The sequence below is a fragment of the Rissa tridactyla genome, chromosome 14, assembly GCF_028500815.1.
Source record: "Rissa tridactyla isolate bRisTri1 chromosome 14, bRisTri1.patW.cur.20221130, whole genome shotgun sequence".
Taxonomy (NCBI): Eukaryota; Metazoa; Chordata; class Aves; order Charadriiformes; family Laridae; genus Rissa; species Rissa tridactyla.
Window position 1 is genome coordinate 3,835,889 of NC_071479.1, and position 27,052 is coordinate 3,862,940.

Genomic DNA, 27,052 nt, shown 5'->3' on the forward strand with positions numbered 1-27,052 from the left:
ATTTGGGGATCTAGGTTATTTTTAAACAGCAAAATGATAAAACACTCCTTTTTATCATAGGAGGAACAAAGTAATGCATGAACTTCATGACTAGACAAAACTTGAGGTGACCAAACTCTGGTATTTCTAGATTGTGCTGCAGAACCCCTCTGGTTACACCTGTTTAATGCTGTTGCTGCCTTTTAACTTGAAGAAACTGTGTTCTGTGGGTTCTCTTGACCCATCTTTCCGAAGTGGATGCTTACAGTAAAAGGCAGTCCTCCTGCGCGTTCCTAGGAACAAAAGCGTGAAAATACCTGTTTGCAGAGTGACCCAGCAGCTGCTGAACAAGTAGCGCGCGGTAACTCTGAACGAGCCAAGCACCTCGGAAAGGACATTGGCCAGATCCGACAGGATCTCCAAACCCAGCTGTGGCGGAGTGGCCAGACACAGGTGGTTTGAGGGAAAGACGTCCCTTCCAGACAAGTTCATATTGTATTGGTTTTGAATCCCTCCTGTCTGCTGTATCACAGTTAGAAATGGACTACTTAAAATTGCTGTGTGATTTTCCCAAATCTGGGAGAAGTTAAGCTTTGTTAAGAGTCAGGAGGATCAGGCAGCTCGGTAATCCTGGTTTAAAAGTGAACGAACCAACTCCAGCCAGTCAGTCACGTGCGCAGTTCTGGGTGCCGGGCTGCCACGCTCTCACGCAGTGTTTCATTTGTCAGACCCTGAAGGCCGTGGCAGCGCGGTGCGGCTGCATCGTTGCCGTCCCAGCACGAGGGGAATTACAGGCGCAGTTTAGGTGTTCGAATGGATCAACGCCTCACCCAGTGAAATGATGCCTGAAAAAGAGACCCTTTTCCTTGGAGGTGGGCTGAGGGTGGAGGGCGTAGGCCTGGCTGTTCGTAAGAGCAATTGGATTTGGGTGCTCCCACGATACGTAGCGAACGCACCATAACATTTGCTGTCAGCTCAGTTCCAGCAATGCTTCAGTCAAGAATTAGGACTCCGGCTCCTGTTTACATTAAGGTTTGGTAATAGGAACTTGGCATAATTAGGGTCATAATTTATGCAAATCACTAAATGTTATCAACACTCAAAGCTACTCAGTAGGCACTTAACAACTTGTTTGTGCCAACTTGGGCCAGCATTTTCTGCTCTTAATGCTCATTTTGAATTAAAAGGTGATTCTGTGTTGTCTTGGCTCCCTCTAGTCCTTTAAGAAATCGTTTATAAATGGTTTCTAAGCCCTTTAAAAATAGTCCTTCAGAGAAGAGTGGTGTTGGCAGCTAGAAGGCATTCAAGGAAGACTGTGCAAGACCAGAGTATGAACAGGTTTAAGTGAACAAGTTGTGTCTTGGTAACTTTAATTGCCTTTTACCATCCGAGGGGCTTCAGAGGCCAAGTTCATGTCAGAATTAGGGCTGCGCCTGTTCAGAGGTTTTGTGATTTCTGACTGCAGCAGTCAAAACGTAAACATCTGGGGAATAAGCCTTGTTCGGTTATACAGGAAAATCCCTCTGGGTTGATGCATTTGTAACGTGACAGCAAAATGCTGAGACTGTTCTATGATGTAGGTTAAAACTCCAAACGACCTGGAAAAGAGACAAAGGGAAATGGAGAACACAGCAACGCTGCTTAAACTGGAGGTTGAAGATGAAATTAGGGCGGGGTTTAAACCTTCGAGCCCATCTTCTCTGGAACCATTGGAAGACATGGAAACCTCTTCTGAAGCAGAGGGCTGTCTGCACTGTGAGTCTGCTAACTCAGGGGAGACGGGTCCCTTTGCTGCCGCTGACAAAAGACTCTTCTCATTGGAGGAAAAGTTGGATTTTTCTAAAGTCTTATTAATGGTAAAATGTTTTCAAAAAGTAGCTGCTACTCGTGCTGCAGCTGAGCACGTCGGTGTCGGTGCCTTTAGCTGTAACGCTCTGTTTTGTCTCCAAAAGGATGAACAGTGGCGTGGAGAGGCTCTGCGGGAAAAACTGCAGCATCGTGAAGATCGGCTGAAGGTGACACATCTCTTCCCCTCACACCGGGATTCCCTCGGGTCCCTTTGGAAAGTAACCCAAACGCCCCGGGAGCCTGGGGGATCCTTCTCCAGCTCCGTCCGTTATGACTAGCTGCAGAGTACCTTTGGGTGGGAACAGTAAAAGCCTTGCAACTGCATGCTATATCACGATGAATAATTCTAATTAACAGTTAATTGGATTTTTGAGTATTCCAACACGATTCCCTCATTTACGTCGCACTATTTACATACAGATTACAGTTTGGGAGCACACGTGATCATTTCACGTACAGGTGATGGCCAGGTTTAGCTAGAACATACCTGTTGCGCTCTCTTCGAGCAGTTCATGATAAGGGCCATGAAAATACAGCTTGTTTTTGGCTTGGGAGGAGGGGAACTACTTAAAAATCATTCACAAACCCCTTGCCATCTGCATGAGAGTCGTGACATCCCATCCCTTACGGCTTGACCATAAGGTCACCAGACTTTTTAAATACAGTCTTGAAAATTACCCTGGCTGGCTATAAACAGCAGCGCTGCTGTGTTCAGGCCCAGCTCCGGCAGTGCATGTCCAAGCAAGTGGAAGTGTTAATCAGGGGAAAGCAGCAGACGGAGGGCACCCTGCACAGCCTGCAGCGACAGGTGGATGCCCTGGACGACCTCGTCAGCAGCACTTCCTCGGATTCGCTCTTTCTCACCCAAACCTCAAGTCTGGTTTCTCTTCGTGAAACTCTGAATTTAACAAAAACACAGGTAAGGCTCTGCTGCGCACAGGAATTCTGGTTTGGTGTTTTCTATAACTTTTAGCTCCCTGGCAGTCTGTTCCAGCCGTATGCTCCCCATCTCGGAGGCACCGCAGGGGTTTTCTGGAGGGGGGGATTGTACCGCGCACCTCGTTACTCTGGCAGCAGCCAACTTGTCTGAAAAGGCCGCTTTCCTCAAAGTTGTTTGGTTTTTTACTTTGTCTTAGTGTTTATTCTTTAAAATTCAGATTTTTATTTTTTTAAAGATTAACATGACGCCACTAATTGAAGACGTTAATTTATGACTCAGACTTGTTTTTACTGCTTTTCCTAGGCTACTCTGACACCACTGGCGCACCCCCACAGGCCCCCGGGGATGCCGGTGGTGGCTCAGACGCTGCGTTCCTGCTCGGGAGGAATTTCTCAGTAAGGCCAGAGGTGAGACGTGACCTCAGCCCAGTTCCAGCCTCGTCACGAGTGTCCCCAAGGCCGAGCTCGGGGGCTCAGGGTGGTGGTGGGTTCTGGGACCGTATTGTCCCTTTCCAGTGAGAGCATTCCTGGGGCTGGGATCCTCGCACTTTTGATGCTGTTCTGGCTCTTTGATGTGTATTTTCAAATTGTTGGCGGGAGCTGCTTGTAACCTCTCGTGGCACAGAGAAATCGCCACTGCACTGTGTTAGCAACTCCGGTGTCAAGTTACTGCCATCCTTTGTCTTCCAGTAACACTTTTCTGGTTTTAGTAAGTGCATGGCCTGCATCTCCGTTTCAGTTACAGCTGCCTCCAGCGCTGGCCTGGTACTTAAGTGTTCTTTTGTAATGATTTAAGTTAAAAAATACCTTACTTCAACAGGTGCCATACATTAGAAGAAAAGCCAGAGCTGGCAGCAGGCCTTAAGCAGGGTCAGGGCAGCACAGGCTCCCCCCGGGGAAGCTCTGTTGGGGGTGGCGCAGCTCCCCACACCTGAGCTGTCAGATACCACCCGAGATTTCTACCTCACCACTTCACGCGCCTTTTCAAAAGAGGCATTTGCCACCACTAACCACCAGCAGGCTGCGGGGCCTGCTCTACTGTGAAGGTTTTGTACGATTAAGTAACTGGGCTTTATGTATATAAGGTTGGTTGGTTTGTTCATTCTTAAATATCTTAAATGTGGATTTAAATGTTTCCAAAACAATTCCTTCTATTTAAGTGTTGGTGCTGGTCAGTTTCCACTTTAAAGAAAACCAGGACAGTTGTCCATTTACTTGTTGATAAATGCATGAATGTTTTAAATACAGTTATTTTTGAGTACTTCCTTAAAATAAACGTGAGTGACTGATGTTTACTTTTATCTGTGGCTGGTTTCTTGTATGTGTTTGTTTGGTTTTAAGTTATTCTCCAGCATTATTAGCACACGGGGCCTCTTTGTCTGGACAAGTTTCACTTTCTGCAATGTGGGTATTTTCCGGCCGCTGGTGCGAGCTCCCTTCTCTGGGGCCTGAGCTGGATTCAGCCTCTCTTCATGGTTAATGGTTTCATAAACAAAGTTCCAAGCAACTTCCTCTTAATTAGTAGTGGAAAAACCACCTTGTAAAGCCTTCAGGCAGCAGAACAAGGGCCCATGAACACAGGAGATGTCCTGCACAACACCTCTTCCCCCTCCAGCAGGGAGCCAGGACAGGGTGACTCCCAGCCCTCTGCCCTTCTCCTGGGGACAGGCTTTGACGTCATTCTCCAGCCTGCCCTTTCTCATCCACATTATAAACATAAGCTTTTTCCGTGTACCAACTGTCACTTTGTCCCGCTTCCCTGGGAGTGAGCACCCCCAGCTCCAGTGGCTCCTTCTGGACTCAGCCCTGGCCTGTTACAACTTCATTTTTTGGGCTCCAGCAGAGCCAGGCAGTCTCCTCTTCACACCACGCGAGGTCCATCGGTTAAAGCACAAATACCATCACTACAAGGAATTCTTGCGTAATCTTAGGCCGTGCTCACATTCCTCCTCCACCAGTTCAGCGAGAGGCTTTTCCCAGGAAGCCGAGCCCTGGCTGGAGGCAGCAGAAGCACGCGTTCGGCAGCTCCTGCCAACCAGCTGCTGCGGTGGATGGAAACTGCCTCAGGAGAGGAGCGAGAGCAGCAGCCGCCCCTCTGAAATGGCTCCGAGGAACCGAGCAAAGACCACAAACTGCTGTAGTTTATCTAGATACAGGTACTTTATTTACAAATATTTAGATTAATAGCATTGTTACATCAAATGAGGAGTACAGCAGTCCAAACAGATCCTTTCTGTGACAGAAACAGTAAGACCTACTGGAACTTACTCCGGGAGTTACAGGTATTGCCCCTCAGCGCTGCAGGCGTTACAACAGTCACCTCTCGGCAGCAGCAGGTCCTGGTCCCTGGGCAAACCCTTTGTGGGGCAACCTCAGTTTAAGCAAGATGCATTAGCGGTAGATCTTCAACATACCCATCTACTTCAGAATATTAGTTAAAAAAAGGACTAACCAGACAAAACAAAGGGACAGTGCACAAGTTACCCAAATCCTATTGTCTGCACATTCCAGTTTTGGCTTGTATTTAACATTGACTGTACAATACTCTGGTACCACTGGTTACTTACAAGTCTGAACATTGTATAGTTTTAGTGTCTAGAGAGGGATTTTAGGACTACTTTGTATTTTAAACACTGTGGTAAGACTAAAGTTGGACACTTGATCATGGTTAAGCTGCTTACCCCCTTCATTTTTACGCCCTCTGTGATGTTCCCAGGTGCAGCCCAGCACCTGGAGCCACACGCTGTGGTGGGACACCCCAGCAAACCCCCCCTGTCAGCCAGCAACACCCACACGTGCAGCCACCCCCCACACCTCCCCTCCAAAAAAGCCTTACGGGTCGTGTCACCCACACAGGCTTGATGAAAAAGCCCAAAGCTTAACAGAAACCCTCGCAGGGGACTGTTAAAAATACAACAGTAGTTAAAAATCCCTAGAGAGCACACGCCGTGTTCTGACTGTCCAGTTCAGCCTCCGACCATCCAAAAAGTTAAAGGTATAAAAGCGTAAGATGTGCAAGAGAACCAGCCTTCGTATAGGATGCAAGGCAGGTGATGAAGCCCAATAACGCAAAACGCTTACAGAAAGAGAAGCGGGTTAGCGCGCTGCTGATTGCACAGAACGGGATTAATCAAACAGCATCGACAGACCACAGTGCAATGAGAGACAGGTTCCACTAGTGTTAGTTTCTGCAGCGGGAGCAGAGCTCCCCCGGCACAACGGCCACTGGCAACACCAAGGAGTTAAAGCCTACGGTAGTGAACTGCGGTTACATCGATTTCGGTACTAACGGGGCAACGTGGTCACATATAGGTCATACTGTACAAACTGATATTTTCTTATATACTGTTCTAATGCCAGTAATCATTTTCTTCATTAAAATCATATACACAGGATGTATTTAACTGTTAGCTCAGTTCCTTCAAATTTTATACATATTTACGTTCTGTTAACAAATGTAAAGGATAAAAGTGGCAAAAAAATGACGTAAAGCTATGAGCACAATGGATTGTTTCCCTGTGCAAGTTGGACGCTCCTGCGCCAGCCCACCCCGACCCCCACCGCACACACCACAGGGAATTCCTTCCACAAAAGCACATGGTTACAGAGCCCCTCGCTACCATCCAAAGTCATTTCACAGCAAAAACTTATCCTTTACTAGGGACAGCTCTACACAGTTAGAGGTGGGGAAGAAAGGCCAAAGAACCATAAAATTAAACCGTACAAGACAAAGCCCTGCAAAAGTGTAAAATCATGAGTCCAGCATCAGTGCTCGGTTTAAATTATGTATCGGTGACACTATCACAAGGACAATCAAGGAAAAAAAAAAAAACTTCTAGATTTACCATGCAGGAGAGGTTTTATTACTCTACTTGCCTTTGATAACCTGATTACATCTAAAGTTGTTTAGCAGTTTAGTACTGTGTTAAACTTGTCTCAGAGTTTTAGTTAAACCCAGTAAGATGTACAGAAGACAGGGAAGCGGTCAAAAAGCACCGCTTCCAGCAGACAGAGGTGAAAGGTCAGAAATGGAGCCAGGGAGCAGAGGTCACTAGCAGCCACAGCCTTCTCTCTGGGGCTGGGGTTCGCTGGTTAGCCGCCCCCCCTGCGGAGCTGACGGTTTGTGCTGTACGCCCGATTCTGCAGCGTTCAGATCCAGGCTTCCGTCTTGGATGTTCTGGTAGATTTTCTTGGCAGCCTCCAGGAAAGCATCCTCAACGTTCTCTCCGCTACGAAGAGAGTAGCAGGAGTTATTTAGGCTACACTTCAGCACAGCCACGCAGGGTACGGAGGCGGCTGGCGGGACACCCTTGCTGGGATTTGACAGGTCACCAGGTAGCAGCAGTTGCTACCTTATCCTCTAATGTGCAAGAGGAGCTCACGGTACTTAAAGCAGACACAGAATTGCGATAACCTGTCCTTGGGACAGCCTTCGGTAGGGCCATTCCCTCCCTGGCCGTCACATCTGTTAGGACTAGACAGGAATAAAACCTACAGGCCAGAACACTGAGTAGCAAAAATAATCCAAGGCACCAAGCCCCCCACACAGCACCGTTCTGAAAGAGGCTGAAAGACAGGGGAGCTACTATTTCTTAACAAAAAGGTTTTGATAAGTTCCATGGCGACAGGTGCCAGCTGGAACCACATGTACTGCTGTCACTGGAGGTCCGATCCCTTGCATCTGGGCAGGCTGCCCAGCCAACCACCAGTACAGCGCCGTGATTCCTCTCAGTGACCAAACGGATAGAACTTGCTTGCAGCTCGAAACATCCGAGGGAAGGAACGCCTAACTGGGAATAACTCTTACCCACACATACACATTCTACACTCAAACGATGTCTTAAAACCAGATCAGTTCATTTGAATTCAACAAGTCTTTACCTGAAATATAGCAAGAGGTCTGATTTCCAAGTTACCTTCAAGCCAAAGCTGACATGACTAAAACCGCTATTATATACACCTTACGTTCCAAGAGAAATCAAAAATAACACTTTTCTCATTTGCAAAACCCAACTATACCTGGACACTACAGCTATAGTTAGTCATAACCAATATATTCCTTTTAAACATCCGAATTGTTAATCTAGGCAAAAGTAACTTACGTTTTTGCACTTGCTTCAAGGAACAATAAACCTGTTCGGAAACAGAGGTTTAACAGTCAATGCATAATATACTTCAAATAGCCCTAAATCAGTCCCATTATGACCTTCAGATTACATGCAAGACGCTACTTTAGTACTAAATGATATTTTATGACTAAGTTAAGGCATCAGTACTCAAGCCGACTCCTAGAACTAAGTGCAGTTAGAGTTACGCCAGACTATCTGAGGCACAGCAGAAGTTTGTACATATAATTACATTATTTCAGAAGTGTAAGCTTGCAGCTATCAGTGCTGAGGATTCACTTTAACATCACTATCTTGTAGGAAACGTAACAGCTCAAGAGAAAAACACACCATTTTCTTCAGCAAATTGTTTGGCTTCTTCATATGTAACATCCCTCTGTGCTTCCAGATCTGCTTTATTTCCTATGAGGATTATCACCTAGTTCAGAAGAGAGAAAATTAGTCTGTGAAAAAGCTTATTAGCTTTTTTGCTATCACCCTCTTCATTAAAAAGATAAAAAGCCAAAAGGAAAAGTTTAACGGCAAAGCCCACGCATTTTCAGGCACACACTGCTGTGGCAGTGCCCCTTCTGTAACTTCAGGAACAGCGTCTCCAGCTGTCCCTTTCCAATGCTTTAGGCCGTTCCCATGAGAGGGGGTCCTATACAGCAGTAATCCTACTCTTTATTCATGCAAGTTCTACTTAGAACCAATCCTTGTATTTGTTTAATCATCTGCTAATCCAGCCAGAATCTTTATGTTTTCTTTCATCGCAGCAAAGAGTCTTCCCATGAGCTTGGTGCTGAAGTATTTTAGGAGCATTCAGAAAAAGAGTGAAGGACAATGGTTTTGTGGTATGGTCAAAGAGACACAGACAAACCCTCTTCCCCCATCCCTCCAGAAGACCTGGTCAGCTTTAAGTGGAGATCCAATTTATTTTCCAATCTAAGATGAGACAGCGTTCACCTCATTACTAACACAAAGCAAGAAGCAGCAGTAACAAAAGCTAAGGTTTGTTCAGAGTTAATCACAATTTTGTCTCCAACTGCTGAAAATGGGTCCCTGAAAGGTGAGCAGCGCAACCAGACTTTTAGAAGAACCCGCTGCTTTCCTGCACAGGAGCCTGCGCTTTTCCTCCAGTTGCAGTAAGGGAAGAGAGTCGCTGGTATATGCAAAATGGGGACATCAGGGTAACTCAGAGCTCAGTAGGTGAGAAAACACAGGCAGGTTATTTAAGTGAATGCTGCTACCACTGCAGATGCTTTGGCCCGAGCCTTCCAACCTCTTGCCTAGAGATATGTGATCTTGCTTTCAAGCTAAATAAAGTCCAACTTACAGTATTTGGATTGGTGAGGTTCCTTGCATCTGTCAGCCAGCTGCTTAAGTGATTATATGTACTTCTTCTGCAAAGAATCAAGCGAGTACAGTCTTAGCCACAGTATTTTTTTAAATATGTAAGTGCCAACAGCATAGTCAGCATCCATTAAGCACACAGACATCAGCCATCCCTGTTCTTCTCCCCACCCTCAAGAATGACAAAGCAGCAACATCTTGTTGAAATCTTGGTCTGAGTCCAAACAAGTCAACTTTAAATCCCCAGAGCAACGCTCACACCACAGGTGGACAGAGCAATTTGCACTGTGGTAGTTCTACTGCCTTCACAAGGACAACACATGTGTTGTTTCGTATAGAACACATTAAAGGATTTCCTACCAAGTACTCTTACAGAACAGTGCACAGCAGAATAGCACTTTGGTAACAAAAAGTGCATAAGATCATTTGGTTTTTTACTCAAGATTTAAGCAAACAGGAGATATACCTATATATGCAGGAAAAAAAAAAAAGGTGCATAAAGAATATCAAGAACAGCCCCAGAGGAAGATGGGGGAGCCAAAGTATTTCATGTTGCAAATCTGACTAATTATTCCTTTTGCAGCACCTTTTAATTTTCGTCTATAAAAAGAAGGCAGGATAGCTTCTGTGCAGTCCATTTTGTTGGAGGACCAGCCCATGAAGAGGCCCAGAAGTCAGACGTGCCCAACGCTCTCATGTATAGAGTCTGTTAAGCACATTTACACAGCCCACTGCCACAGAGGTAATATTCTCCCCTCTGTCTACTCTGAGACTATTCCTGCCAGGTAAGCAGCAGTATCCATTGCCTCCCAGGAAGAGAAAACAAAGCCAGTTCTTTAAACAGCTTCAACACAGGCAGTCAAAGCCTGAAGTGGCAAGATCCTCAGGTCTATCTGCACTGAAGCTTTCCAAGAAAAGCAGCCCACATCATTCCCTATGTTTCATTTTCAGCTTTTTAAAGACTTAAAAGTATTTAGACAAAGCAGTGTGGTAAGCTTCGCACAACAGGATACAAATCCATCCATCCAGAGTCCTTTAAATCTAAGTCAAGGGGACAGCCAAGACAGTCCGTGTGAGGCCGTGGTACCCAACAGCTTGTCACGGCACAAGAAGCAGCGGCCAGCGCCACCTTACCTGGTAATGTCGTAGACCATGAGAGCCCCCGCTGCTCCTCTGTAGTAGCTTCGTGTGACAGCCCTGAATCTCTCTTGTCCTGCTGTATCCCAAATCTGTAGTTTAATTTTTTGGCCACTAACTTCAATTATTCTTGTGCCAAATTCAACACCAATTGTGTGGGGACAGTCCGCCATAACTGCCATGAAAAATGAGAGCAGAGATCAGCTCTTTCTAGCACAAGGTCTCCTTGCTACAAAGATATTACTAATTTTCAGTTATCTTTACTAGATTTTCAGTCTCTAAGAAAGCATTTTTACAGCTACAGTACCCAAACTGTATCACTTAACCAGAAATAAAACGAAGTATTTCCTGAACTGCTGTTAATTCTAAAAACAGTTATAAAATTCCTTGCCTTCTCTGATGCATGCATACTGATGCTGTTTGGCCATATATATCAGAAGGTATCAAGTCAGTTGATTCTCAGTCTATCCTTGCAGAAATGGTTAACTATGTTAATGCAGTAGGAAAAGATAACTTCAGGGAATTACCAAGATACAGTTAAAAGTCTGTAAAACAGCTACAAAACCAAATCTCTAAGTTGTTTCAGAGAGGGTAATAGCACGACTGTCCACATGAAAAAGCCAGTTTCACAAGCAGCTATCAACACAGCAGATCAAAAACAAAAAGGCACCTTACAAGTTTTAATAAGCTCATCTTTAAGAACAATAAAGAAAATAGAGAAAGGATGAGTACCCATTCAAGCTATCTACAGTTAGTGAGTGCCTTGTAGTAGGGGTGCTTGGTACGTTAGTTTGTTCAGTTGTCCTGCTTCGGCTTAATGCTGACAAACCTGAACAAGACACAGCCACATCAAGAATTTTGACCATATGCAACACAGTATCCAAACAATTGGCTGATACTAGATTTTAATTAAAGCAACAATTAAATAATCCTATGTCTACTAGGAAACAGAAATATTTTAAACTGTAGCTTCTACCCACTTATTGTCACATCTTGAGTAGCGCACGGCAAAGACTAACTTTGTACTAATAAATCCCTAGGGACTTATCCACTGAGTGAGCTACGTGGAAAGCTGTAAGAGCCAATAGCCACTGCAAACGCCAATGCAACACACATTATCAGGAATTGAAGCTAATTCCAAGTTAGTCATGATAGCATACATGAGAAAACATTACAGCTGAGACAGACAGCAGTAAGGCTTAAACACCATCACACAGGGCAGCCCAAGTGTCATGAGTCACAGCAGCTACAGAGAACGACAGTGCTACTTGAGTCTGCAAACAAAGAGTCAAATTGAATCTTTTTTTTTTTTCCTCTTTGAAGTGCTTAAAAGCACCAAAAAACTTCAACTGCTTGTGTTCAAGCTATACCAATACTGAAAACGTGCAAGTTTCACACAAGAAATTTCACTTTGTTACATATCAACGTTCCCTGCAAAAGCCGTAAAAATAGACATGGTATTCCCACTCATGACAGGCAGGGTTGACTGAGGCAGCAGTTTGGCCATTACTACATCAACATTTTGTTTCTACATCTGCAGGGGTCAAAACAGAAGTCTGACCAAGTACCATACAAACCCACACAGATTAAGACAGACACCACATCGAGCTCACCCATGATGGAAGCAAAAAGGCAGGAAAGAGGGCTGAAGCATACCAGTTAGAGTAAGTATTGTGAACTGAAATACTCACACTTCTTTTCTGTAAATTGATGAAGCAAACAGGACTTTCCTACACCCATGTCCCCTGTTACAGAAAGAATAGTTAAGGCTGACACCACATCATTGTTGCAACAAGTACATTTTCATCATCCCACACAACAAATGGTACAGAGACAGGCAGCCATTCCTTTCTCAGGCCTAGCGGGCAACGTTCTATACCTGGCTACAGTCCTTAAATTTATCAACTTTTGCACTATAGTTTTGGTAACAGGTACAGGGTTGCAAGCAACCAGAGAACTCAGAAGTTAATATGATTATTGATTTCTATTTCACAAGGCTCTACGAGAAGCAGTCCTGTAAGAAACTGGGATGTAAAACACACTTTTTGAATGTTTGCCCTGCTCCTGTCTTACTTGCAATTACTGATAAAGACATCAAAAATACTGACAACCAACTGGAACACAATGAGAAATTGCTTCATTTACACTGATCCACTTACACAATGCCAATAGTGAGAAACAGTAAGATCTTTTAAGAACCAACTTTTCCACAGGCTGAGGCTGCCACAGCAGCCTGACTTACAAACCATTACAATAAGATTGCAGATCACTTGCACCTACACAAGATCATTAAGAATTAAACAATTAACAGCAAGACCAGTTCTTCCAGGACAGTTATAAATGCAATCAAGTCCCTTACTCTAAACAGCCAAGGAAGGTGCAGTTAAATGCAACACTTAAACAGAAAAATATAGCCTAACAGAAGTTTATAAGCCTGTGTAAAGCAATGGATTCCAATTAGTACCTGTGTCTTCAACGTAGATTCTAAAAGTCTTTGAGACTAATGATGCAGAAACAATCAAAAGTGCTATAAGCCTGAATCAACACAACATCTCAGTTGTGTTGATTCCCATTACAGTTTTTTCCCCCCCATTTCCAATGCATTTAGCCATTTTTCTAAATGCAAACTTGATTTAGGGAGAAAGGGACCACATGTACACATTTTTAGAATGCTTTGTTTTCTAGTGCTATGCAGAGGGCTAAGCATTATGGCCCTAACAGTGAAGATATTCAAGAACACTGAAGTATGTATGTAGAGAAGAACAGGTATTTTTAACAGTGACTCAGCACTAAAGCTAATTCAATACTGGCACTGGTACTTGCCCTCACACCCAGTTCACCTGTCACCAATCACACAGCTCTAGTTCTGTGGCACACACAGGCATTTGCCTTTAAACTGTCAGCTGCTAAAGCTTTAGAGCAAGTGTGGTGACCTGTGAGGGACTTAGGCTGGACAAGAATCACTACTATATGGCGAGTAGCATGCGACAGGAGTCAATGACAGCACAGCCCCAGGGTTTGTAGGTCGGCTGGCATGCAGATACACGCAGACATGAACAGGTATGCACCCAGGATACTTACCAATAATGATGTACTTAAAGATGTAGGAATAGTTGTAAGGTGCAGTTGCCATTGTGGCACTAAAACAAAACAAAAAAAAAAAAACACAGAACACATCAGAACTGCTACCTGTTCCCCAAACTCAACCCAATTCATCCAATTTAGTTCACAGAAGCAAACAAACCCCCCCCTTCCTTCCCCCCGCCCGCCCCTGCCAACTATCCCTTCATTCACAGTTCACTTTGTGTACTTCCACACAGGCACAGAATTAGCGTCAGAGACATTCAGCAAAACTCCCACATCATTTGCTCTGAACCCTGTCAGTAAAACCTCTAAGTAGAAACACGCTCTGCGTAGTACTGATACTCATTCAAATTTTATGCAGAAAGACTTAAAGCTGCTGAAAAGCTGCAGTAGCTTCTTGCTTTGCACGGAGTCATCAAGTGGACCACCATTCACTCGCCAAAGCGCTGATACGTGAACTGAAAATAAGATCTGACTCCAAATGAAAAATCTGAAAAGGTTTAACAAAACCAGCAATTTGGAACTATTACCTCACACTTTCAAGACTTGCAACAGGAACAAAGGAAACAGCACAGCTTGCATCAAACAGCTAAGAATTACTTAAAAGAATGCTGTAGTAGCCTTAACTGGGGTCTGGACTGCTACATGCGCATGTCAGAAAAGCGGTACAAGCCACAAATCAGATGTTCAGGAAATTAGTTAACATCTCTGTGGCTTTGTCAGCATAGTGGCATTACAGCAAGGCTTTGCAGTTTCTCTTTTTAAAGATAGTCAAAATTAGATTGGGGTAAGTACTTCCAATATTCCAGAGTTCTCCTAGATGCAGGAGGAATTAGAAGTGGCTTCAGCTGTGTAAACCTGCAAGGAGTAACAGCTGGCTTACCAACTAATACATCAGTTAACCAGGATGACAAGTCTATACAGCACAGATATTGCCAGTTAACATAAAGGATGCAAAATGCCTGCCTTTGTCCCAGATTTTAAGTTAAACTAGACACAGTGTGATCACTTAAGCAAGTGGAAAATTTCTACTAGGAATTCACTATTTCCGTTCCTGCTCCTGCATGGCAGATAGCCAGCTATTAGAAAAACATGGTACTTTTATAAAGAACATTGCTTTAGCCTACAAAGATTTTCATTCAGTCATGTGTCATTCACATGACAAGTGAAACCGGTACTGTAAAGAAATAAAAACGCAGAAAAGCTTACAAGCCTGTAACTTTTTCAAAAGCAAAGTATTGTTTCCTCAACCACAATTAATCCATAACAGTGAACTGTAGTCATAAGAAAGAAGGTGAGTGACAACAAATCTCATTCACAGTACAAAGCCAACAGCCACTGCTTAACACAGCAGAGGTTTAAAGCAAACGCTCTTATCTAGACCTTGGAGGGCAAACAACTCCAACAGGCAGTTAGGAAGGGTTTACTGTGTGCCAGTCGCTGATCTGCACCTTGCCTTTCCTTCATGCTTGGCTCTTGATATGGAAACTCTCAAGCCCTTCCAAGCAGTATGCAAAGCATCTACGCTAAATCCTATATATATACACACACACAGTTGTATTAAACCAAGTTTAATCCCAGATAGTAAACAAAACATGATTTTGGACATTAATTCTTGTATGTGTTGGCAAGACAGAATTCCACAAGTGCTGCACAGGTTCCACGAACAGTAATTTCAATCAAGAAAATTTTAGAGGAAACTCTTCTGCCGTAGTAGAGGGAAATCTGATGCACCCAGCCCACAGCACCTTTGTCTTCCTCAGTCTTTGGCAAATAACCTCTCAGTGGACAGACCACTTCTTATTGCTGTACTGGATAAGAATTCACATTCACGACTGAATATTCATTGCTTTTCACCAAGCAAGGCAGCAACTTTACTGCCTTATTTCCTGGAGTGGAAGATTCTAGAGTTATAGTATCAGCTTCAATATGCACACTAATTATTTTCAACACCAGCAAATAAAGACAAGTAAGTGCTCCATATAGAGTTCAAAATTAATGTGTCGCTGTGGCAGCATCCAATACTTGAATTTTCTGAAGACCTCTTCACACATTACGTTCTTACTCTTCCCCAGCTCGTCCCAATAGCAGTAACATCCAAGCTGAGCATCTTCTGATCCAATGCACTTGTTCTTACAGGATACTTCACTTGGCACTTGCGGTCTCAGTAAAGCTGGGAGGACTGTGTTCACAGCTCAATTCAGTTTGATAGCAGACAAGGTTAAACTGGAGGATTACAAGGTATGTAAGTGGAAGTACAAAAAAAAAAACTTGAAAAGGCCAATTTATACTTGCAAGTACTTCAGGAGGATAGCATGAACTGTACTATTTTCCACAGAAAGCTGGTGGGTGCTACAGCTAAAACAAAGAAAGGCAAAGACACCAAGAGCAGTAATACACATCTAGTTCAAAAGACCTATGGTGCATTCTGAAGATGGTAGTAAGTTACATGGTTGGTTTTTGAAAACAAACAAAAAACCCCCCACAAAACAAAATACAAACCAGTACTGTAAACTCCATGACACAGAACCACTCGCATGGCTATGAAATCTGTCCTGCAAAAACCCAGGTGACCCTCTCTTCCTTCACACCACCAGTTGGCTAAGGAATGTTAAGTACTCAGAAATACTCAAAGAAGTTTCATGCGTCTGAGCACATGACTTTACCATATTGCTATTATATAGCAAGCAAAGGGAACACACCCTACTATCCACGCTTGTAAGCGGCCTCACTGGAAGGTGAGGAAGACAGACTTTTTTTTTTTTTTTAAAAGAATGGACCAACTGGGAACTCTGGGCAGGCAATATCACAAACTGAATTTGAGGTGAGTCTCTTAACTAGAATCTTTACTGTTAAATATACATTTCTGTTTATTTGTCAGACTGTTTTTGCTTGCTAAGATATGTCAGTTTTCATTAAACTCTTTAAATAACACAGTCTAACGATGCTATCTCAATATAAAAGAAACTGTCACTACTTTGCAACTTACGCATCAAATTCAGTTCCCACTTCAAAATGAGAGTTAGAAAACCAAATTCCGTGCTTGGCAACGTCTGCTAAGAAATGGGTGGGAAGGGAGGACTAATGTCAAGCCACGCCTATTTGCCAAAACCTCACACTCATTCTTACAGTGACATTAGGCCCCTAAAGGAGGTGAGAGATACCACACACCCCACCATGTACAGCCAGACCTAGCACACATGCACTCCCCACAGTTTAAAGAAACAGATTATTAACAGCAACATTGATAGAGAAATTCACACATATGATGAGTCTAGACATTCTCTCAAGTCCCAGAGAGTTGTTGGAAAAGTCATTGTGTCTGACAGAAATATATACCGAAAGCTTGCAGAAACACAGATATTAAGTTTAAAAACAATTTCTGGAGTTAAACTGAAAAATAAAGTAACACTTCGGTATTACACTTATTCCAAGGGTCACATTACAGAAAAGATTCTGAAATACCCCAAATTATTACTAAAGGTCAGGAATCTTTTCTGGAGAACAGATGACTTTAAAAAAAAAAAAAAACCACTACACAAAACACCCAACCAAATAACCTTTTAAACACTCAAATTCCAATAGGGACAAGCAGCAATCCAAACTGCACTCAGACCTTGGAATAAAACTGATATTACAGAAGGACTCTGGTGAAGTCAAAAAATAAATGCAACAAACTAAACACAGAAGTCGTGGCAAGAATTCAGCTCTATAAAACTTACCATCTCAGCATCTACTACAGATGAAAGGAGGAAGTCCAGGCAAGAACAGTGCACAACAGGACTCAGTAAACACAATAATATTAGCTACATGTTAATGCACGGGGTTAATAAATGCTGATAGCATCAGCCATCTGTAGGAACTGGAGTTCTGCATACACTTCACAGCCCACTGTTCCAGACACATGGATCTTAATAACCCCAATATGGGAGGGTTTAGCGTTTTCCTCTTGGGAGAGCAAAGGTGCAAGGAACTGCAGGACTGAGAAAGCTGCACGTAAGTATACGCAACTTACCTCCAGCCACTGCTGACACTGTACAATATGACATCAAAGTTAACCAACTGTGAATTTACTGTTAACAGAAAGTAAAAGAAGTTTAGTCTGGAAGCTTGGTCTACCTGCCATCTTTCTCCCAGGAAAGTCTGCCAACTTAAAAGATGTTTTGGCTCCCTTTTCTGAGGTAACAGTTTCCCAGAGTTTAGAGCATTATTTTAGGATGGCAACTAGCCAGAGGGTCATGCTTCACTATACACAGATTTCTGCTAGTTTCAAAGCCTGTACAATTAATTTCTGTATTACAGTTAGGACTAGAAATTTTATAGTGAACAGTGTCACCATAATCTATGTATCTACTTCTCCGTTAGAGGCTTTTTATTAATAAAAAAAAAAAAAAAGGAAAAGTTACAAGGTGATCTTACTTAATGATACTAGTACACCTACATTTCCTCCCCTAATCAACAGCACTACACAGGTATTTTGACATCTCACTGAAGCCTTATTTCATGTATCAGCATACATCTGTACAAACTGAGCTACGGTTGTTCTAGGCACAGTGCCGTAACATTCTTTATCAGAATAATGTAACTGTAAATATTATAACCATACCAGCTTTCATGAGACCCATGCAGTTCCTTCTAGCTCAACTCAAGGACATGGTCAATTTTAACCTCTTCACTGGATACAAGCAACAGGTATTTTATTAGAAGAGACCAGAACCTGTATGCACAGGTTTTATTAGACACTGTGTGTGGTTAATACCATCAGCTGGTCAATCCACACACAGATGATACCTCTGAGAACAGCTATCAGCTTCAAACTCAGGACTGTAACTATTACAGGTTGCCCTTAAAAACACACCACTCTGGAGCCAGAGGACCACTCCTCAGTCTGAAGCCAGAGGCAATTTGTATTTCATCTGGTCATCCAGGTGTTCTTTCGGTCATTCCTCAAGGATATGCAACAGGAAAGGATCTCACAGTTGAAGTCCAGTTCCCTTCTATAAAGTGTAATGCCATCATATCATCGCTTTCATAAATTCAAACAACTTTTTAAGAGCTGTTAGTTTTTTTAATTTGGAAGAAAATATTAGTTGCGTATAAGGGGAACTGTACGCAACCAATAACTATTATTTAGAACAGCTTCTAATTCTCTACACAAAATGAATTGCTAATTATCCTCTTTCCTAGGGCATAATCTTCCTTCTCTTCCCTGCATATTTACTTGGATGCTACTACAGTGAACACAGAGACAAGTTCAATAAGAGGGGCAGAACTGCGAAGGGGCAGAACTGCGAAGGGGCAGAACTGCGAAGGGGCAGAACTGCGAAGGGGCAGAACTGCGAAGGGGCAGAACTGCGAAGGGGCAGAACTGCGAAGGGGCAGAACTGCGAAGGGGCAGAACTGCGAAGGGGCAGAACTGCGAAGGGGCAGAACTGCGAAGGGGCAGAACTGCGAAGGGGCAGAACTGCTTCAACTCATAATTGCACTATTCCCCGATGAAGACTTTTGTCAGGCATACAAAACAACACAGTCTAACTGGTACCTTACTTTAGAGGGCTGCTAGAAATAGAGTGTAATTGCTTTGATTGTGGTCTACTGTAGAAATTACACCATACTAGAATGTAGTAACAGTTTTTTTATCAATTAATAAACCCAAGCGATAAATTCCCATAAATCTGTTGTCCACAGCAAGCTATGAGGTCTATTGCAAATAAATTTCATTGTGGTTCTGTGACTTCCACACCAAGGACATTTAGATCTTCCTAAACATATAAACATCTCAGCCCTCTTTAAGATGATGGCCCCACAGCCTCCCTGGCTTGTTTATTTATTTATTTTTGCAGGCTTGTCTTTAAAAAGCCCTCTTCTGAGACTGCTCCCTGAGGGGTCTCATTAGCAGCCTGCCAACAGCCCAATACTGTCTCTTGCACATCTATCTGACATTACTTGTTGCTGGCCAGTTCCTTACTCATTCTGCAGCTCTTCAAGGGTCACCCTCTCTAGCTTTCCCCACTTGGATTTGATTAGAACAAGACAGTAAATTTGGCTGAACTGACCTTTAATCGGACAGCAACCTTCTTATCATCTGCTGTCGAAGATCACTTTGCATTTCCTTATTATTTTCATGTCCAGTTATTCCTTCTCTGAAAGCACACAGGGCTGCATGCTGCTGGGCTCAGACTAACAAGCTCCAGCTGCGCAGAGCCCTGTTTCAAGCTGTTCTTGAAGAAATGCATTTGCTATATTCTTTAATCATGTAAGATATCTTTGCTCAGCCTGAGGCCTAGTAAGTATCTCTAAAGACTTCACAGGCCTTCAATTGTCTTCCTATATAAGAACTTTGACTTTGCTTATTTTTAAGTCAAGGCTATGTATCATACTAGCTTCACTTTTTTATTTCCCTCAACAGCTATCCAGTCATACACAGTGTGTTGGTTATCCTTTTAATGGTTTCACATCCTGCTCCATTAAGTTCCTCCATTTTGTTTCCTAAGCTTCCTGCATTTATATGCGCACACCTCATTTCTTACTAACCACACCCTAGCACCATAGCTAAATTAAATATTGCATACCTGTCATCAGAAAGAGCATTTTCTCCCATGTCCATTCTCTCAGCCACAGTTCTTTATCTGTTTGTATATCTTCATTTATCCTATTTTCCTCTTCCTATAAAACAGTCTAACCTGTAGCACACCGCTGCATTCCTAGCAGGAGAACCAAGTTCCAGAGATATCTGATAAGTTCCGGGGCAGTATATACAGAAATCGGAACAGTTTTGTTGTCAGTCTAACAAATCAGAACAACATGTGTGGAGTCACCACCTTGGAAAACACAAGTCATAAACACATTTTGGAACAAAATTAAGCAAGGTCTACCTCCTTTGTTTCAGAAAGACACAGTAAAATGGGAACCAATCATAAGCAGGTTCCATTAGATGCACAGGAGTAAGCAAGTAATTTTAAAAGATCTATTTACATTTTAAATCCTAGTACCTCCAGTATAACAGGTTTGTTTTCAAACTGCTGTCCTTCACAATAACTTTTTGTTGTTGTTGTTATTCATAAAATGGAAAAGGAAAATAGAAACTTCTTCCTTCCACTCAGATTTATGACATTTTCAAGTCCCTACAGGAAGCTAGCAAATTCCTTTTTAATCCATATAAAACTATGTGATATTTAGTTATTAAGTCCCCCAGGGTGGGATTTTCTTCCCATTCCTGAGTAATGCCCAAGCACAAGAGGCCCTCTATCCAAACCATGATAGAAATCAATCCCCAAAACAACACATTCCATGTGATAACATCTGGCTACTGGAAGAGTTAAGACTTCTGACTTGGGGTTTAAAATGATTTAGGATATAGACAGCCTAAGTAAATCTCCTTCACAAAGGGGTACTTTTACCTCTGTGAAAAAGTGCCATACAACCTCATAGAACCACTCTGTTTCAGAGGCTGAGAGGGTGCAGTCCACATCAAGTAACCTCCAAAGGAATAGAGCCATTGCCAGAGAGACCCCAATGCTGACAGACACCTTTTCCTGGCTTTACTGCAAGGATAATTCAGTACAGTTTTAATTCAAGACAAAGCTACCCACAGACGTTATAGAAACCTTAAGAGTGTACTGCAAACAGGCAGCAGACAGCCAGGTGAAAGAACAGAACTTCATTCTTCCGTTTAGCCCAAATAAACATTGACAAAAGAAAACTAGTCTAGAATACTTTTGTTGCTTTCTCGAACAGGAAGTGGCATTCCCCTGAGCCCTCATGAAAGTTATTTTTCTGTCCAAGTTCATGACAGCACGGGTCATAAGAATCAAGAGTAGAGAGAACCCTGCACATCGGCCACATACACAGTATGATATATACGTGCAGTAAACTCCCTACAAGCAACTGCAACGATTAGTAAGGGGCATATATATATACACACACATATATATATACCGCATGTGCGGGAGTACTTGACGGTGGCATGACACACAGGGAGTGTGCAGTGCAGAGGAGGAACGGGAGGCGGTGGCGACAAACAGTGCAGCAGCGGCCTAGCTCCTGCCCAGCCGGCCTAACCCTCCCCGGCCCCAGGCAGACTACCGGCCCCCTCCCCTTCCTGCCCGCCGCTGGGACCGAGGGCGGCGAGCCCCGTCGGGGCCGGGGGGCAGCCCGCACCGCCCCGGAGGCGGGCAGCGGCACAGCGGCGGGCAGCGCGGCCCGACTAGGCCCCGGGCAGCAGCGGGAGGAAGTGTCGCCTCTCGAGCCGAGTGTCGGCCGGGAGTCTGCCCCGGCCTGCCGGTGAGGGGGCGGCGCGCCCGCCCAAGCGGAGCTCGCTGGAGGCCGGGCAGCGGCGCGGGGCCTAGCGTTCTAGGCCCGGCCGGGCGGAGGGCCGCCCCTCCCCGGCTCCTCCGTACCTGGGCTCGGGGAGCGGGTGGCTGTGCAGCGTGGCTCTGTCGGCGGCAGCCCGGTCCCCCCTGCGGGCACTGTGGCTTTCTGGCTCGGGCTGGGCGACGGCCGGGCCGGGTCTCCGCCTCTCTCCGGGCTCCCTCAGGCTCGGCTCCGCTGGCTCCACTGCGCCCCCATCACCCCCCTTATCCAAGATGGCGGCGCCCCTCGCACGGGGTTTCCCCTCCCACTCTCGACGGGCGCCGGGGCTGCACAAAGGTGGGCGCGAGAGGCCGCGCCGCAGCCAATGGCGGAGGCCGCGTGCCGGGGCCACCCCGCCTCCCGCCGGCGCGCGGGGCGGGGCTGGGCTGGGCCGGGGCGCGCGGGGCGGGGCCGGCGCGAGGCGGCAGGTGGGGCTCTGCGTCCCTCCGGGTTCCCGAAAAACTAATGTAGTGTCTCGGGCCCTCGGCAGCGTCCTGGGAAGCGCTGTAACCAGCTCGTCAACCTTGGCTTTGATTTTTTTTTACATAGGCTGTTTAAACACTTGTGGCAGGCAATACAAAAGACCTGAAAATGCGCAAATCTCACAGCTCTCAGGATTAAAAAAGAAATAAATCAGTGGTTCAGGAGATGAAACGGATGTAATAAAAGTAACATTATGAAGGATTCCACTTATCTCCAATTCAGTAAACTTTCCCAGATTCTCAGCTCAACACACAAAGTTTCCCCACTTGAACGCAGACATTACAGAAAGTTAATGGGTCCAGACGTTCACAATTAAGACTCCTGCTATGCCAGATTAATACTCAGATTTTCATTTTTATATTGTGTGTCACCAAAACTCCTTTGAGATGTTTTTTTGGGGATGCTTTTGGGCCTACAGTTGGGTGTCCACGCAGAGAGCAGTGGCCAGGGAGCACTGGGGTTGGGGCAGCGCGTCCCCACGTGGTTTGTGCTTTGGAGAACCAACCGCTCCAGCAGCTTCAGTGCCACGGAAGCAGAGAGCTTCAATTAAGTAGAGAGATTCTACTTATTTTAGAATTGAGAGTTGATTAGGGCTCGGGTGTGATTGAAAAGAGCTGATGGTTCTTCCTGCCCAAATACATATTAGACATTGACTCTAAATAATGTGATTTCCTCACCCAACAGGGTGGCAGAGGGCAAAAAGGATTTTATTTCAGTCACGCACTTTATGGAAAGCATCAAATTCTGTTGTGTGTCAGTGTCTGAGATTCACATTGCCCCTTCCCATCAGGCAGCACACCACTGATATTAACATTCCTATGGAAATCTCTTCCCAGAATGGACATGTCCCTCCTGCGTGACTATGACATTACTAATTCCATGTTCTCAGCCTGGCGATGGACGGGAATCCTCTGCTTTCCCTGAGTCACCACCCCCTAGTCATTGCCCAGCCCCTGCCAGGGAGGGACACTGCACTCCACGTCACCTGGGCAGAGGCATCCAACACAGGGTGAAAAACAATTAAATATTTCTTTTCATCTACATAATAAATAAATAAATTTCTGAGTAACAAAAAGGACTCCGTAGAAAGATCTAAAATCTGCAATCTACTACAGTTGTTACGACTACTGTCATTGTCAGGCTTCTGACTTTCAAACGGATAACACCATGCAACAGAACCGTTTTCAAGTTTTGCAATACCTTATATGGAGTGACTTTTACTAGAAAAATAGGTCAAAACAAGTCAGTAAGAATGATTTCCACAAGAGGGAGTCTTTAAACAGAAAATGATCTGACTATTTTGACCCAGTTACAGTCTGGTTTACCCTCTTGAAAAAGATACAGTTGCTTTAAGCACTTGGTATTACCCCAAATATTATTCTATTAAGATAAACACTGTAACATTCACTTAACAGGTTTTAATATTCAAATTTGTTAAAATATTACACAAAAATCCATTGACTACTTTTTTATTTGCTGTTCAGTCCTGGTGGAGTTAGCCAAGTAGTGTTAGCTCTCCTGTTTTTACAAGACGGAATTTGTGACCGGTAACCGTCACGGCCACCTGCGGAGCCCTGGCCAGGCCAGCCGACTGCACAGCCTGGAAAGGGTGTCAGGAGCCGATCTGAGTCAGATCTTCTTTTCCAGTGAAAATTCTATCAGTCCTGGCCCTTCACTCCGCAGGATGAACCCAGCGGCTGACTCTGCTATAGGGCTCAGACCCCCACCGTGCCGGTCGGAACTGCTGGCCCAGCACAGCAGCGGAACATCGGCCTCCGCAGCCCCGCTACAGGCCAGCGCTGCTCCCCTCCCATGGCCACAGACACACCGCCAGCATTACCCAACAATTCTCAAAATCACTCTAACGGTTGCGGAGAAGATATTTTAATCCCAAACAGAAATGAAAAGCAGTTTTGGAATATAATTACTGTTATTTCTTATCTGCAACAAAGAAAATTAGAAGCCATTACCTAACTATAACTGAGATCGGTCTTTTTACTCTGAAATGGCTATTTCTGTGATTTACTCCCAAACATATTTTATATAAAACTGTCTTTGTTTGTCAGATGAAGTAAAAAGAAACACAGATTTGCTTTAAAGGTTCCAGTTTTGAATTGTTTTGTGTGCTTTTATCAAATATTCCTATAAAGTTTAAAGTACACAAAAGATGTGAGCAAGGCACAAGATTGGGTAACAGCATCTAGATTTCTTCTTTGATTCCTTTATTCTTGTGAGTGCTTGAAAGCCTGCAGCAGTTTTTCAGCAACAGTTATTGAGAAAAGGCTGACTTCAGCCTATTCATTCTGAACATCTGGACAGAACCTAACAGCAGTAATTAAAACCCACTAAATTGGTAACAATACCAAATTGCTAGAGATGGAATCCTGCCTATCGTCCCACCCTTCTCTGTGGATTTCTGCTAGGTCAATCCAGCCTGCTCTTGAAAAGCCTCTTCTACGTGTCTCTTTCTGAAGTCTCTGTCAAGAAAGAACGACGTCCAAATTTTCTGGTCACATGAGCATTGCTCTTGGATTTGTTTTACCACAAACCCCAGGAAAAGTAAAGACTCAGAGTTAATCCAGATGATAGAAGGTTTGAGGATTCTGTTCTTTTCAAATAAATTACATACAATGACCTATAATGTCTGTTTCCTTGTTTTAAAATGCATCCTTGTAAAATACTTTTAAAATAATGATTAAATGACATGTCAGCATCCATGAAGAACGTGGAATTGAACGGTACAGAAAGTTACAGTTTTTTTATCCCAAACATTTTCTTTGTACTGAGGGCAGCAGCACGAAGGCTTGCTTTAACCACTCCACTTGGCCAGAGACATCTCCAGGCCCTCACCCAACCCATTCACCCCTTGCCAAGGTCTGCTGTCAGCCACCTCGGCGTGATCCTGCTACCCCCAATGTCACCAGGGGCAAAACACAGCTCTCTCCATCCCTGGCCCCAGGAAACACAGACTGGAGGGATATCACACAGCTGGCTTAGCACACGGACACTGGAGGAAGAGAGTCACCATAACCTTCCTTCAGGCCTCCAACACTCCTTTTCACCATTGCTCAGTGCAAGGACCAATGGACAATGACAAATGAAGGGGACTAATATCTGCTTTCTAGCTGTTCCTAAGAGAAACCCTCAGCGACCCCTTTGCAACAAGCTGCTTTAAAATTCTCCAAACAATCAATTTATTTTTGCAAGACTCTTCTGCATTTCATATCCCTACTGGTAAAAACTGTCAACACTCTATTATTTTAATCCTACAATAGGCTCCTTTCCTAGTATTTTTCCAGACACTCTCTGAAAACATAATATTACTTCTTATATTTTCAAAATTCTCTACCTTCAATATAATAAAATGTATTGGATCTACCTATTACATTATAATTAATAGTTTTGCCAGTAATAGGATTTATTATTATGTAACTCCAAGTAAGCGCTTTCAAGACAAAACAAAACATAATCCTCACAACATTCCTGTGAAGGGAAGTATTCTAATCCCCGTGCTACAAATACAAAACCTGAAGATCGGTGTGATTGAGAGCCTTGCCCTAGGACACAAATACACCAAAAAGACAGAAGTAGGAGCCAGGCGTTCTGAGTCCCTGTTCAAACCATGGCTACATTCCCACTTCAGTGGGACCGCTGCTTTAAGCAAATTATTTTATCTCAGCCAATTTTTACTTTCCTTATTAAAATAGAGTTTTGCAAAAAAAAAAATGAAGAACAATAGCGCAATAACGTATAACATTGTTCACACAAGAAGCTTGTGAAACTCCATGATAAAGATCTTTAATGCCCCTGTGAAGGGGTTAATTTACTCAGTTACTTTGTGAATCTATAGACCTATAATTCCTTCACAGCTCAAAGTGCATGTGCACAGATGTAAAAGCAAGGCTCCGTTAAACTGGCGAGATTTGCTTTCCATCGCAACCCAGAAATTTTCACACACTCATCAGCAGCTGTAAATATCAAGAGGTGACAACAACACAGAAATGCAAAAAAAAACCAATACAGAAAAATATATTTGAAATCACAGAGGAACCAGACCTCCCACCATCCTGTATGCATGGAAAAACCAGGGAACATTGTGTGTGGCAACTTAGAGTAAAAGCAAATGACAAACAATTGGTCGCTAGTTCCTTATTTGCAGTAACAACAGCTGCTGTGCAGTCATAACGCAGGTTCTCAGCATTGCTACCACTAACACAACTTCGCTTATCCTACAGGAAATATTACTTCCTTCAGTGCAGCAGAAACCTTATTATGATAGAAATGATCCATGAAGCGCAGCTACAGAAAACAACCACTGCTGGAGCTTATAGGGCAATGTGGAAACAGCAATTAGCAACAGTTGGGAAAATCTGTTACCCAGCAGCAACGATGTCCGCATTATCAGAATTTAAACTGTCACGTCACAAACACGGTCAATAAAATGGTAACTAGAGCAAGGTATGTTTGCTCAGACTTGATTTGTCTGTCTGTCTCCTTCCCCTGAACCCCAACTTCTTTTTTTGGCTTTGTTCAAATTTGTGTAGGCAAAATATAGAAAGAAGAAGCATGGGATATTTCAGGAAATATTTTGAAATATACTTCTGTGAGACATGATCACATAACACCGGATTGGTCTGAAATGACTAATGGGTCGTCGCTTGCATTGTAATTTTAAGTTGCTAGGTTCTTCTTTCACAGCTAACCATTTCAGTTTTGTGGTGTCTGTAGAAATGTCCTTGTGGGCAATTGTTTTTTAGTTCCTTCTTTATCTT

The 27,052-nt window shown here is 43.8% G+C and overlaps 2 protein-coding genes across 7 annotated transcripts in view; one reads left to right on the forward strand and one right to left on the reverse strand.

The window, feature by feature from the left end:
• The window catches only part of CNTRL (centriolin), a 35,711-nt gene extending 31,644 nt beyond the window's left edge, over window positions 1-4,067 (forward strand). For 3 of the 6 annotated variants that reach the window (XM_054220592.1, XM_054220595.1, XM_054220598.1), the window contains 4 exons: window positions 1,560-1,835; window positions 1,932-1,994; window positions 2,543-2,746; window positions 3,071-4,067. In XM_054220592.1, the coding sequence (XP_054076567.1) occupies window positions 1,560-1,835; window positions 1,932-1,994; window positions 2,543-2,746; window positions 3,071-3,166 (639 nt within the window). In that variant the 3' untranslated portion in view covers window positions 3,167-4,067. Of the gene's footprint in view, window positions 1-60; window positions 433-1,559; window positions 1,836-1,931; window positions 1,995-2,542; window positions 2,747-3,070 lie in introns of those variants that run through there. The other 3 variants (XM_054220600.1, XM_054220593.1, XM_054220596.1) reach the window with 3 other exon arrangements.
• An 839-nt stretch (window positions 4,068-4,906) lies between these two features.
• Window positions 4,907-22,117, reverse strand: RAB14 (RAB14, member RAS oncogene family). Its single transcript, XM_054220591.1, has 8 exons — window positions 21,845-22,117; window positions 13,443-13,501; window positions 12,053-12,106; window positions 10,359-10,536; window positions 9,208-9,274; window positions 8,223-8,310; window positions 7,869-7,899; window positions 4,907-6,995 (listed from the first exon to the last, which is right to left on the reverse strand). The coding sequence occupies exons 2-8, from the start codon at window positions 13,492-13,494 to the stop codon at window positions 6,818-6,820; spliced, it is 648 nt and encodes a 215-aa protein (XP_054076566.1). The 5' UTR covers window positions 13,495-13,501; window positions 21,845-22,117; the 3' UTR covers window positions 4,907-6,817.
• Window positions 22,118-27,052: the final 4,935 nt, after the last annotated feature.